Source organism: Dipodomys spectabilis, unplaced genomic scaffold, assembly GCF_019054845.1.
Source record: "Dipodomys spectabilis isolate Male_0828 unplaced genomic scaffold, ASM1905484v1 ptg000296l, whole genome shotgun sequence".
NCBI lineage: Eukaryota > Metazoa > Chordata > Mammalia > Rodentia > Heteromyidae > Dipodomys > Dipodomys spectabilis.
Genome location: NW_024870973.1, coordinates 94019 through 107500, shown reverse-complemented (window position 1 = coordinate 107500; position 13482 = coordinate 94019). Strand labels below are relative to the sequence as shown.

The following is a 13482-nucleotide window of genomic DNA, read 5'->3' as shown; positions in this document are numbered from 1 at the left end:
GTCATTGTGCGGGAACCGACCATCCATCCCTCCTTTAATCCCGGACACCAACTCACCTTTCATCGCTTCATGTTCTTTACACACCAGGCGGGAGCAGATCTCGTTGTTGATGATGTACATGCGACGCAGACTGCCCGGGCCCCGAGGTCACCACAAAGACAGAGACAGGAAAAAGTCTTTCTTTGTCGTTGTTGTTGCTTGTGGTGGGGCTTGAACTCAGGGCCTGGGCACTCTGCCTGAGCTCTTCTGCTCAAGGCTGGTGCTCTACCGCTTGAGCCACAGCGCCACGTCCATCTTTTTCCATGGCTCATTGGAGATAAGAGCCTCATGGACTTTTCTGCCCCGGATGGGTTTCGAACCACTATCTTCAGATCTCAACTTTGTGACCAGCTGGGGTTACAGGCGTGAGCCACTGGAGCCTGGCTGGCGACTCTTCCTGGCAATTTATGCATTCCAGGGAGAGTCACGCTGCTGTGACTTTCCAGCACTTTCTGCCTGAAGAGCTGAATCTGTTGCTTCAGACTCGTGAGCATAGCAGTCAGGCGCTGGTGGCTCCTGCCTGTCATCCCAGCTACTCAGGAGGCTGAGATCTGAGGATCATGGTTCAAAGCCAGCCTGGGCAGGCTAGTCTGTGAGACTCTGATCTCCAATGAACCACAAAAAAGCCAGAGGTAGAACAGTGGCTTACGTGGTAGAGAGTTAGCTTTGAGCGGTAGAGAGCTAGCCTCGAGCACAAGAGCGGTAGAGAGCTAGCCTTGGATGTAAAAAAAAATGGTAGAGAGCTAGCCTTGAGCACAAAAGCTCAGGGACAGTGCCCAGGTCCTGAGGTAAAGCTTAGTGTACACACACACACACACACACACACACACAACCTTGGTCCTTGTGTGTCTTGGATCGCTTACCTGGTAAAGCAAACCTGGTGGACACATTGCTTGACTGGCCGATGGACCGAATAGAGTCTTGTGCAAGCAAATTTCTCGTCTCTGCACTCTAGAGAGCCCAACACAAAAATCAGAGAGGCCCAGAGAGAAGGGAATGAACACAGGATTTCAGGGCAAGCGAAGGAGGATAGAATAGAAAAAAAAATATCTATATCTATATATACAGAAGCTGGGCACCGTGGCTCACGCCTGTAATCCTAGCAACTCAAGAGGCTGAGATCTGAGGATTGCAGTTCAAAGCCAGCCCAGGCTGGAAAGTTTGGTGAGACTTTAGTTTTTTAAATCTCTAATGAGTCGGCAAAAAGCCAGAATTGTGGCTCAAGTGGTAGAGCACCAGACCGTGAGCAAAATAGCACCCAGGTCCTGAGTTCAAGCTGCAGGATGGGTGCACACACGCACAACACACACACACACACACACACACACACACACACACACACACACACACATCAATAAAACCCTGAAAATACAGAGTAGTCTTTTCAGGACATGGTTTTTCTGCTTTCTAAATACAGAGCTGGGGAAACTGACTCATGTAAACTTTAGGTGCTTTCCAACCCAGAAGCAGAAATAGAGACATTAATCTCCAAAGACGCTCCGATAATGACTTTCTAGGACTCTGGGTGTTGATATGAAATATCGCATTGACACACTGGTAGAGAATACAAAGGTCTCGTTTTCTCTATTCTAGGTCAGAATCGCCAGTACGATTGGGAAAGGTGTGTGTGTGCACGTGTGTGTGTGTGTGTGTGTGTGTGTGTGTGTGTGTGTGTGTGTATAATTGAGGCTTGAACTCAGGTCCACCCATTTTCTTGCTTAGCCTTTTCTGCTCAAGGCTGGTGCTCTACCACTTGAGCCACGCCTCCACCTCTGACTTTTTGGTGAACTCGAGACCACAGTCTCCCAGCCTGGGCTGGCTTTGAACCTTAGCGCCCATCTGGGAAAGCGATTTTAATGCTGAGGTCTAGGCTGGTATGGATTCCTGTAGTCCCGATTCAAACAGCCTGAACCCAGCCAGGTGGCCAGTAGTGCACACCTGTAATCCCAGCTACTCAGGAGGCTGGGATCTGAGGATCACAGCTCAAAGCCAGCCCAGGCAGGAAAGTCTGTGAGACTCTTTATCTCCAGTGAACCACCAAAAAGCCAAAATCTAGCCGTGGCTCAAGTGGTAGAGCACTAGCTTGGAGCAAAAGAAGCTAAAGGTCAGCACCCAGGCCCTGAGTTCAAGCCTCAGGACCAGCATATAAAAAAAGAAAAACAAAAATGGGAAACAGCTTAAGGAGAAGATATAGAGGAAGTAGCCATACCTGCTGTGGTGTTTCGGTCATTGGTTGAGGCTGGAAGAGAGAAATTATTATTATTGTTATTATTATTGTTATTATTTGGCCAGTCCTGGGACTTGAACTCAGGACCTGGGCGCTGTCCCTGAGCTTCATTTTGCTCAAGGCTTGCGCTCTACCACTTGAGCTACAGCACCACTTCCGGTTTTCTGGTGGTTTATTGGAGATCAGAGTCTCACGGACTTTCCTGCCCGGGCTGGCTTTGAACTGCGATCCTCAGATCTCAGCCTCCTGAGTAGCTATGATGACAGATGTGAGCCACTGGTGCCTGGCTTGGTTGTATCGTGTGTGTGTGTGTGTGTGTGTGTGTGTGTGTGTGTGTGTGTGTGTGTGTGTGTTAGTGATCAAAGCTAAAACAAACAGGCTGAGCCCCAGTGGCTCCTGTCTGTCATCCCAGCTCCTCAGGAGGCTGAGATCTGAGGATCGCAGTTCAAAGCCAGCCCGGGCAGGAAAGTCCGTGAGACTCTGATCTCCAATGAACCAGCAAAATGCCAGAAGTGGAGCTGGGACTAAGTGGTAGAGCACCACTTTGGCCTAGGACAGCGCCCAGGCCCTGAGTTCCAGCCCTAGGACTGGTGCATGTGTGTGTGTGTGTGTGTGCGTGTGCATGCACATGCGTGCACATGCGTGCACGTACACACCGTTCACATGGAACTATTGGAGGAAGGTGCCCCTCATCCGTAACCCTGTCTACTTGGGGTATTGCAACAGCTGGCCACCTGCATTCCAGATGTGAACTCACCCAGCTCGTCCACAGAAGGCTGGATATCTGCCAGAACTGAAAGGCACAAAGTGTTAGCATGAGGATGTGTGTGTGTGTGTGCATTTCAGGTTAATGCTCTACCACTTGAGTCACAACTGCACATCTAGCTTAGTTTGGCTTTGGCTTTGATTCTCAGGAGATAAATGTCTCTTGAAAACTTTCCTTCCCCAGGCTGGCTTTGAAATCCTCCGATTTCAGCCTCCTGAGTAGCTGGCATTACAGGCGTGAGCCACAGAGCCCAGCTCCTGAGCAGGGATGTGAATTCCAAGTAGGACTAGGGGTAACATCTTTGTCAGAAAAGGTCAAGACTACTGGTGGCTGATCCTGAAATCCCAGCTACTCAGGAGGCGGAGATCTGAGTACAAGAACTCAGACGCAGCGCCCAGGCCTTGAGTTCAAGTCCCACAACCAACCAACCAACAAAAAGACCTGTTGTTTAAGGCCATCAGATGGCCTAGAAAATTGGGAATATGGTTCTTTTTTTTTTCTTGGTACTGGTCCCAGGACTTGAACTCAGGGCCCGGGCGTGTTACTGAGCATTTATTGTTCAAAGGTGGTGTGTTCTAACATTTGAGCCATCCATGTCTTTTTGGTGGTTCATTGGAGATAAGAGGCTCATGGAGCTGGGAGCCAGTAGTTCACACTTGTCATCCCAGCTACCCAGGAGGCTGAGACGTGAGGATCTCAGTTCAAAGCCAACCAGGGCAGGAAAGTCCCTGAGACTCTGATCTCCCATGAACCAGCAAAAAGCTGGAGTGGGGGTGTGGCTCAAGTGGTAGAGCACCAGCCTTGAGTCAAAAAGCCAAGGAAGAGTGTGACATTCTGAGTTCAGTTCTCAGTACTGGCACACACACACACACACACACACACACACAGAAAACCCCAAAAGCCCAAACACCAAAGTTTCTGGAAAACCTACCAGTGTCATCTGTATTAAGTTCACTGAACAGATCTGCAAAGAGGCAAAATATGGAATGAAAATTCAGGTGGGAAAGCCGGGCGCCGTGGCTCCCACCTGTCATCCCAGCTACTCAGGAGGCTGAGATCAGAGGATCACGGTTCAAAGCCAGCCCAGGCAGGAAAGGCCATGGGTCTGATCTCCCATGAATCACTCGAAAACCAGAAGTGGCGCTGTGGCTCAAGGGGTAGAGCACCCGCCTTGAGCTGAAGAGCTGAGGGACAGCGCCCAGGCCCTGAGTTCAAGCCCCAGCATCAAGATAATAGAAGGTGAGCTGTATATCCATCAAAGATGGACAAATAGACTCAATGGGAATTCACTGCCCACCCTTTCCCCATCTGTACCGATAGCCGGCCTCTAAATGACCATTAAACAAAGAAACAACAGCAGATAAACAGCTTACTCGGGTCATCTGTGAACGTTTCTTGGCTCATGTCATCTGGAAGAATGAGAAAACACATGGTCAGTATTCACCGCCTCACCCCACCCCTGCACACCTCCTCATGAGCCCGGACAGCCCTGCAGACAATGACGCTGAAGAGCTACCTGGCCTGTCTGCGATCATTCACACACACTTGTTGCACTAGCCACGTCTTAGTATTTAAATCAACTTACGCCTTTCATCCCAGACTCAGGAGGCTGAGATCGGAGGATCGTGGTTGAAGGCCAGCCTGGGCAGGAAAGTCTGAGAGACTCTTTTTTTTTTTTTGGTTGGTGGTGGGGCTTGAACTCATGGCCTGGGCATTGTCCCTGAGCTCTTCAGCTCAAGGTGAGCGCTCTACCACTTGAGCTAAAGCGCCACTGGTTTTCTGAGTGGTTTATTGGAGATCAGAGTCTCAGGCGGGAGCTATTGATGCCCGGCTCCAAGAGACTCATCTCCGATGAACCACCAAAAAGCCAGAAGTGGAGTGTGTGGCTCAAGTGGTAGAGCGCCAGCCTTGAGGAAGAAGGCTACGAGAAAGTGCTTAGGGTCGAGTTCGAGCCCTGGGACTGGCATAATAAAAGTTAGATTGCCTTTCTTGGCTAAGAACATTTAATACTCCCTGTCATGACCCAGGGCGACCAGTAGAGGGCAGCGCACTCACAGTTTGCTTTGACATTACTATGACTGTCATTGCTGTGGTCGTTGAGATTGTTATTGTAAAAGCTGATTCCCAGTTGCAGCTGGAATCAGTGCGTTTCTAAAGCACCTCTGGAGTTGTCCGTGGTTGTGAAGGAAGAAGCATTGCATGCATTTTGTAGGCGTGTTCTGTTCTTCTCTACCTCTCAATTCCAATGGAACAAACAGAGCAAATCCCAAAGATTCCTATGTCCAATGACCCAGTAAAAAGGCAGAGGCCCGGAGGCGTGGCTCAGGTGTTTGCGGGCCGCTCTGGAGTCCAAGGCCAAGCATTGAGCGTAAACAGGATCCTGAGTTCAAGTCCTCCCCCTCCCCAACCCATGCGCAAAGTAGTAGCTAACTTTTTCTTCTACCAGTCGATCCACACCCCTCACTTCCTGCCTTTTGCTGGAAGTGAGACTTCCCTGCTGGCGGGGCTGGCCTTGAACCTCGATCCTCCGAGCTCGGCCTCCCGAGTAGCTGGGCCGACGGGCCGTGAGCCACCAGTCCCTGGGCCTTCTTGAGAACTTTGGTGTCCCGGCTGGCCTCCAATCTCGATCCCCCCACCTCTGCCTCCCAGGGGCAGGCTGGATCCCCTGCTCCCAGCTCAGGGGCCCGCTGGGCGACCGGGCCTCCACGTCCCCCCTCCCAGCCTCCTGGGCGAAATCCAGGAATGGTTTCAGGCGGGTGGGGAGGGTGGAGGAGGGATCTGCCCTCCCTCCTGAGACCCGGCTGCATTCCTGGGCAGCCACGCCAGCCAGGCAGGGGTGACGTCAGCCCGAGGACACCCCAGGGCCTGGGGCTGTGTGGGGAGGATCTGCTCAGAACCCGTGTGCGTGTGCATGTGCGTGTGCGTGTGCGTGTGTGTTTTCCTGCTCCCGTGTGCCACGCGCAGACCGCAGCGGGAAGACCCCTCGCTCACCTCCGCGCTGGCCCTCGACCCTTCCCAGGGTGATCCAGTCTGTAGCAAAGGAAAAAAAAAAGAACATGAGTGACCCGGGCCGGGCGCCGGTGCGCACGCCTGTCATCCCAGCGACGCGGGAGGCTGAGGCCTGAGGATCGCAGTTCGAGGCCAGCCCAGGCAGGAACGTCGGTGAGACTCTGACCTCCAATGACCCAACCCAAAAGCCAGACGTGGAGCTGTGGCTCAAGTGGTAAAGCACCAGCTTTGAGATAAAAACAAACCTTCAGGCCGGGGCCTAGGCCCGGGGTGGGGGGGAAGGGGGGGTGCGCCGGGGGGGGGGGACACCTCTCCCCTCCCCCAGCAGAAATGGGGGCCACCCACAGAGGGGACCAGGCAGAGCGAGTCTTCTCTGTATTCACGAGAGAGGCGGGGGGAGGAGGGACAGAGACACAGACATATAGAGATAGGCAAATAGATGGCAGAGACAGACAGACAGACAGAGACACAGACAGACAAAGAAAGACAGAGACACAGAGATACAGAGACAGACACACAGAGACAGACAGAGACACAGACATATAGAGATAGGCAAATAGATGGCAGAGACAGACAGACAAAGACAGACAGACATACAAACAGAGACAGAGACATAGGCAGAGACAGACAGAGACAGACAGAGATACAGAGACAGACAGACAGACAGACAGACAGACAGATAGATAGATAGATGGATAGATAGATAGACTGGGATAGAGTCAGAGAGACAGAGACACACAGAAACACAGGGTTATAGAGAGACAGGCAACTAGATGGCAGAGACAGACAGACAGACAGACAGATGAAACTGGGGAGAGTCAGAGAGAGAGAGACAGAAAGACACAGAGACAGACACAAAAAGACAGACAGGAAGACACACACCCAGACACAGATATAGAGATAGACAGCTAGATAGACAGACAGACAAGACTGGGAATCAGAGAGACAGACTGACAGAAAAGTAGAGTCAGAGACAGAGAGACAGACAGAGACAGAGAGAGACAGACAGAGACAGAGAGAGACAGACAGAGAGACATAGAGAGAGAGACAGACAGACAGAGAGACAGAGAGAGACAGACAGAGAGACAGAGACAGACAGAGAGAGAGACAGAGAGAGAGACATAGAGAGAGAGACAGACAGACAGAGAGACAGAGAGAGACAGACAGAGACAGAGAGAGAGCGCAGGATTTCTTTAAGGTTCTGTGGCCAGCGCTCTAGGTAGATTCTGTGTGATCCGGAGATTCGCTTTCCGTGCGTGGGGTGGGCGTGTATTTCTTGCACACACGTGAGCATGCTTGTGGGTGCACTTGTGCAAGCCTTTGTTGGTTGTGTTTATTTTCCCACCGTGTTCCTTCAGGACTGAAATTTGGTCCCGTCTCCTATTACGCGGCCTCTGTTTGCAGCGATGTATGCCCATTAACCTCTTCTACCTTTAGTTTTAAATTAGAAAATATATATACATTTTTTTTGGGGGGGGGGTCAGTCCTGGGGCTTGAACTCAGGGCCTGGGCACTGTCCCTGAGCTTCTTTTGCTCAAGGCTGGTGCTCTACCACTTGAGCCACAGCTCCACTTCCAGCTTTTTATGTCTACTGGTTGGTTTGAGAGTTAAAAAGTCTCATGGCCTTTTCCACTTGAGGCTGGAAACCTCCAACCTAGATCCTCCAAACCCTCAGCCTCCCGAATAGCTAGGATGGCGGGCAAGGGCCACCAACCTTCCCCCGCCCCCCAATCCCCTTGGCTTGCATCTTGATCTTCTTTCCTTGCCCGTACCCTCCTGTGGCCCACTCCCAACACAACCTACAGCTGAAGTACTATACAGGAGAGAAAAAGGATCCCGGGAGGATCGCACTCACCGGAGGAGATGATCACAGCAGCAAGGCACAGCACGGTCTGGGGTGTCAGGAACGGCATCGCTAACGGGCAGAGCGACAGAGGGTGAGAGCTCAGTGTACGTCTCCACAGCCCTGGGGTGGGAGGGGAGGGGAGGCGGCTTATTCCCGGGCAATGGCCCCCGCCCCTCTTTCCCCCAGGAGCTTCCCCTTAAAGCTCCAGCCCTTGCTTTTCTTCTGAGCCACCTATTCCCGTATTTCTCATTTGTTTTCCTTCCAAGTCAGATTGTGAGTGTGTATGTGTGTGTGTGTGTGTGTGCGTGTGTGTGTGTGTGTGTGTGTGACAGAGACAGACAGACAGAGTGTGTCCTGGGGCTTGAGCTCCGGGCCTGGGTAGCTTTTTGGTGGCTCATTGCAGAGAAGAGTCTCTTGGACTTTCCTGCCCGGCCTGGCCTCCAACCTCGATCCTCCGATCCCAGCCTCCTGACCCGGGAGAGGGTGACAGCCGTGAGCCACAGCCCCTGGCAAAGGCAGTTTTTTTCTTTTTGGAGCCTGTGGTCTTAGGCTGCTTCTTAGACTGCAGACAGGCACCACCGAGCCTGATTTGGGAGCACACTCTGAATTCTAACTAGCGCGTAGCTGGCCCTGCCCTGTGACCCCTTTCATCCCTAATATCTCCTCCTAGTCCTCCTCTTCTTCCTCTTTCTCCTTCTTCCTCCTGGGTCTTTTTATTTTTTGGTCGGTTGTGGGGCCTGGCCGCTGTCCCTGAGCTCTTCAGCTCCAGGCGGGCGCTCTACCCCTTGAGCCACAGTGCCACTTCTGGTTTTCTGGTGGTTCCTTGGAGATCAGAGTCTCACGGACTTTCCTGCCCGGGCTGGCTTTGAACCGCGATCCTCAGATCTCAGCCTCCCGAGTAGCTGGGATGGCAGGCGTGAGCACCGGCGCCCGGCCCTCCTGTGTCTTTCAAGGTCTGATCATGTCTCCTTTGAGTCCCGCAGGTCACAAAGAGATCCGCTCAACTCTGAAGTTGAGGGACATTGCCCATCACTCCCCTCCACCCCTCTAGCACACACGCACACACACATGCACATGCACACGCGTGTGCAGCGTCACAATCAAACCACTCACTGTGGACCGGGCACGCGCACGTCCTTCACTGTGGCGTCCGCCGCTTGGTGTGGGGAAAAGAGAGGCTGAGCCACACCCTGGAGGGAATGGAGATCTAGCCAGAGAGAGGGAGGGGGGAGAGGGAGAGAGAGAGGGAGAGAGAGGGAGAGGGAGAGGGAGAGTGTGCTGTCCTCTTGGCTGCTCCCCCCGATTTCTCCCACACTGTCTGGCCTAGCTTTTCCTTTGGAATAGTTTTAATTTTGCCTAGGGTTTGGAACTATTCAACTTGGAATATTCAGATATTCAAATCAACACCACCCTATTCTTTGGCATGCCTGTCTCTCCCTGATCCTTCCCTCCCTCCCTCCCTCCCTCCTTTCCTTCCTTCCTTCCTTCCTTCCTTCCTTCCTTCCTTCCTTCCTTCCTTCCTTCCTTCCTTCCTCCCTCCCTCCTTTCTTTCCTTCCTTCCTTCCTTTGTTCTTCTTCTTCCTTCCTTCCTTTTTTTTGGGGGGGTATAGTTGGTCATTGGACTTGAACTCAGGGCCTGGGCGCTGTCCCTCAGCTCCTCAGCTCAAGGCTGGTGCTCTACCACTTGAACCACAGCGCCACTTCTGGCTTTTTGGTGGTGCATGGGAGAGAAGAGTCTCATGGATTTTCTTGTTCAAATCCGGGATGGATTTGAACCTCGATCCTCAGATCTCAGCCCCCCGAGGAGCTGGGATGACAGGCGTGAGCGACCTTACCCGGCTGGATGGAGGGACTCTAAACTTTGCTTTTGCGTTTCTTCACGGAGTTGTCGGGCTATGAAAACACCTCCATGTGGCAGTCAGTGAAGTTTGATCACAGACAGTCAAGAGAGCGAAGGTTTTGGCCTTCAGTGCCATAGAAATGGATGAGTCTCCTGTCATCTGCTTGCTCCTGTAATCTCTTCTGGGCATGTCCATACTTGATACTCTAAACTACAAAAGGAAAGCCAGGACTGGTGGCTCACGCCTGTCATCCTAGCTACACAAGAGGCTGAAATCTGAGAATCACGGTTCAAAGCCAGCCCAGGCAGGAACGTTGATGGTCCTATTTCCAAGGAACCACCAGAAAGCCAGAAGTGGAGTTGTGGCTCAAGTGGTAGAGCACCAGCCTTGAGCATAAAAGCTCAGGGATGGCTGGGCAGGTGGCTCAGTGGTAGAGTGCTTGCCTTGCATGCATGAGGCCCTGGGTTCAATTCCTCAGCACCACATCTGCAGAAAAAGCCAGATGTGGCGCTGTGGCTGAAGGGGTAGAGCACCAGCCTGGAGCCAAGTGAAGCTCACGGACAGCGCCCAGGTCCTGAGTTCAAGCCCCAGGACTGACACAAAACAAAGAGAGAGAGAGGGAAACATAAAGAAAGAAAGAGGGAGAGAGAGAAAGCAGAGAGAGAGAAAGAAGAGAGGGAAAGAGAAAAAGAAAGACAAAGAGAGAAAGAAGCAAACAGAGAGGGAGAGAGAGGAGAGAGAAGAAATAGAGAGAGGAGAAAGAGAGAGAGAAGAAAGAGAGAGAGAAGAAAGAAAGAGACAGAAAGGGCAGGAGAGGGGGGAGAAAGAGAGGAAGAGACACAAGGAGAGAAAGAAGAGAGAAAGAGAGAGGGAGAGAGAGAGAGTGAACTAGAGAGAGCTGGAGCGAGCTGGAGCGAGCTGGAGAGAGCTGGAGAGAGCCGGAGAGAGCCGGAGAGAGCCGGAGAGAGCCGGAGAGAGCCGGAGAGAGCTGGAGAGACCTGGAGAGAGCTGGAGAGAGCTAGAGCGAGCTGGAGAGAGCTGGAGAGAGCTGGAGAGAGGTGGAGAGAGCCGGAGAGAGCCGGAGAGAGCCGGAGAGAGCCGGAGAGAGCTGGAGAGAGCTGGAGCGAGCTGGAGAGAGGTGGAGAGAGCTGGAGAGAGGTGGAGAGAGCTGGAGCGAGCTGGAGAGAGCTGGAGAGAGCTGGAGAGAGCTAGAGAGAGCTGGAGCGAGCTGGAGAGAGGTGGAGAGAGCTGGAGAGAGCTGGAGAGAGCTGGAGAGAGCTGGAGAGAGCTGGAGAGAGCTGGAGAGAGCTGGAGAGAGGTGGAGAGAGGTGGAGAGAGCTGGAGAGAGGTGGAGAGAGCTAGAGAGAGCTGGAGAGAGCTGGAGAGAGCTGGAGAGAGCTGGAGAGAGAGCTGGAGAGAGGTGGAGAGAGCTGGAGAGAGCTGGAGAGAGCTGGAGAGAGCTAGAGAGAGCTGGAGAGAGCTGGAGAGAGCTGGAGAGAGCTGGAGAGAGGTGGAGAGAGGTGGAGAGAGCTGGAGAGAGGTGGAGAGAGCTGGAGAGTGCTGGAGAGAGCTGGAGAGAGCTAGAGAGAGCTGGAGCGAGCTGGAGAGAGCTGGAGAGAGCTGGAGAGAGCTAGAGAGAGCTGGAGAGAGTAGGAGAGAGCTGGAGAGAGCTGCAGAGAGCTGGAGAGAGCTGGAGAGAGCTGGAGAGAGCTGGAGAGAGCTAGAGTGAACTAGAGAGAGCTGGAGAGAGCTGGAGAGAGGTGGAGAGAGCTGGAGCGAGCTGGAGAGAGCTGGAGAGAGCTGGAGAGAGAGCTGGAGAGAGCTGGAGCAAGCTGGAGAGAGAGCTGGAGAGAGCTGGAGAGAGCTGGAGAGAGCTAGAGAGAGCTGGAGCGAGCTGGAGAGAGCTGGAGAGAGCCGGAGAGAGCCGGAGAGAGCCGGAGAGAGCCGGAGAGAGCTAGAGAGAGCTGGAGAGAGCTGGAGAGAGCTAGAGCGAGCTGGAGAGAGCTGGAGAGAGCTGGAGAGAGCTGGAGAGAGCTGGAGAGAGCTAGAGAGAGCTGGAGAGAGCTGGAGAGAGCTAGAGCGAGCTGGAGAGAGCTGGAGAGAGCTGGAGAGAGCTGGAGAGAGCTGGAGCGAGCTGGAGAGAGCTAGAGAGAGCTGGAGAGAGCTGGAGAGAGCTGGAGAGAGCTGGAGAGAGCTGGAGCGAGCTGGAGAGAGCTAGAGAGAGCTGGAGAGAGCTGGAGCGAGCTGGAGCGAGCTGGAGAGAGCTGGAGAGAGCTGGAGAGAGCTGGAGAGAGCTGGAGAGAGCTGGAGAGAGCTGGAGAGAGAGCTGGAGAGAGCTGGAGAGAGCTGGAGAGAGCTGGAGAGAGCTGGAGCGAGCTGGAGAGAGCTGGAGAGAGCTGCAGAGAGCTAGAGAGAGCTGGAGAGAGCTGGAGAGAGAGCTGGAGAGAGCTGGAGAGAGCTAGAGAGAGCTGGAGAGAGCTGGAGAGAGCTGGAGAGAGCTGGAGAGAGGTGGAGAGAGGTGGAGAGAGGTGGAGAGAGCTGGAGAGTGCTGGAGAGAGCTGGAGAGAGCTAGAGAGAGCTGGAGCGAGCTGGAGAGAGCTGGAGAGAGCTGGAGAGAGCTAGAGAGAGCTGGAGAGAGCAGGAGAGAGCTGGAGAGAGCTGCAGAGAGCTGGAGAGAGCTGGAGAGAGCTGGAGAGAGCTGGAGAGAGCTAGAGTGAACTAGAGAGAGCTGGAGAGAGCTGGAGAGAGGTGGAGAGAGCTGGAGCGAGCTGGAGAGAGCTGGAGAGAGCTGGAGAGAGAGCTGGAGAGAGCTGGAGCGAGCTGGAGAGAGAGCTGGAGAGAGCTGGAGAGAGCTGGAGAGAGCTAGAGAGAGCTGGAGCGAGCTGGAGAGAGCTGGAGAGAGCCGGAGAGAGCCGGAGAGAGCCGGAGAGAGCCGGAGAGAGCTAGAGAGAGCTGGAGAGAGCTGGAGAGAGCTAGAGCGAGCTGGAGAGAGCTGGAGAGAGCTGGAGAGAGCTGGAGAGAGCTGGAGAGAGCTGGAGAGAGCTAGAGAGAGCTGGAGAGAGCTGGAGAGAGCTGGAGAGAGCTGGAGCGAGCTGGAGAGAGCTGGAGAGAGCTGGAGAGAGCTGGAGAGAGCTGGAGAGAGCTGGAGAGAGCTGGAGCGAGCTGGAGAGAGCTGGAGAGAGCTGGAGAGAGCTGGAGCGAGCTGGAGCGAGCTGGAGAGAGCTGGAGAGAGCTGGAGAGAGCTGGAGAGAGCTGGAGAGAGAGCTGGAGAGAGCTGGAGAGAGCTGGAGAGAGCTGGAGAGAGCTGGAGCGAGCTGGAGAGAGCTGGAGAGAGCTGCAGAGAGCTAGAGAGAGCTGGAGAGAGCTGGAGAGAGAGCTGGAGAGAGCTGGAGAGAGCTAGAGAGAGCTGGAGAGAGCTGGAGAGAGCTGGAGAGAGCTGGAGAGAGGTGGAGAGAGGTGGAGAGAGCTGGAGAGAGGTGGAGAGAGCTGGAGAGTGCTGGAGAGAGCTGGAGAGAGCTAGAGAGAGCTGGAGCGAGCTGGAGAGAGCTGGAGAGAGCTGGAGAGAGCTAGAGAGAGCTGGAGAGAGCAGGAGAGAGCTGGAGAGAGCTGCAGAGAGCTGGAGAGAGCTGGAGAGAGCTGGAGAGAGCTGGAGAGAGCTAGAGTGAACTAGAGAGAGCTGGAGAGAGCTGGAGAGAGGTGGAGAGAGCTGGAGCGAGCTGGAGAGAGCTGGAGAGAGCTGGAGAGAGAGCTGGAG

At 53.9% G+C, this 13482-nt stretch overlaps 1 protein-coding gene across 1 annotated transcript in view; it reads right to left on the bottom strand.

Moving 5' to 3' along the window:
- Positions 1-9021, bottom strand: part of Mfap5 (microfibril associated protein 5) — a 13091-nt gene extending 4070 nt beyond the window's left edge. Inside the window, exons 1-9 of the mRNA XM_042701544.1 lie at positions 9001-9021; positions 7897-7956; positions 6024-6062; positions 4406-4441; positions 3964-3996; positions 3024-3059; positions 2249-2278; positions 903-990; positions 57-130 (exon numbers count right to left, since the gene is read on the bottom strand). Of these exons, the coding sequence (XP_042557478.1) occupies positions 57-130; positions 903-990; positions 2249-2278; positions 3024-3059; positions 3964-3996; positions 4406-4441; positions 6024-6062; positions 7897-7954 (394 nt within the window). The 5' untranslated portion in view covers positions 7955-7956; positions 9001-9021. The remainder of the gene's footprint in view (positions 1-56; positions 131-902; positions 991-2248; positions 2279-3023; positions 3060-3963; positions 3997-4405; positions 4442-6023; positions 6063-7896; positions 7957-9000) is intronic.
- Positions 9022-13482: the final 4461 nt, after the last annotated feature.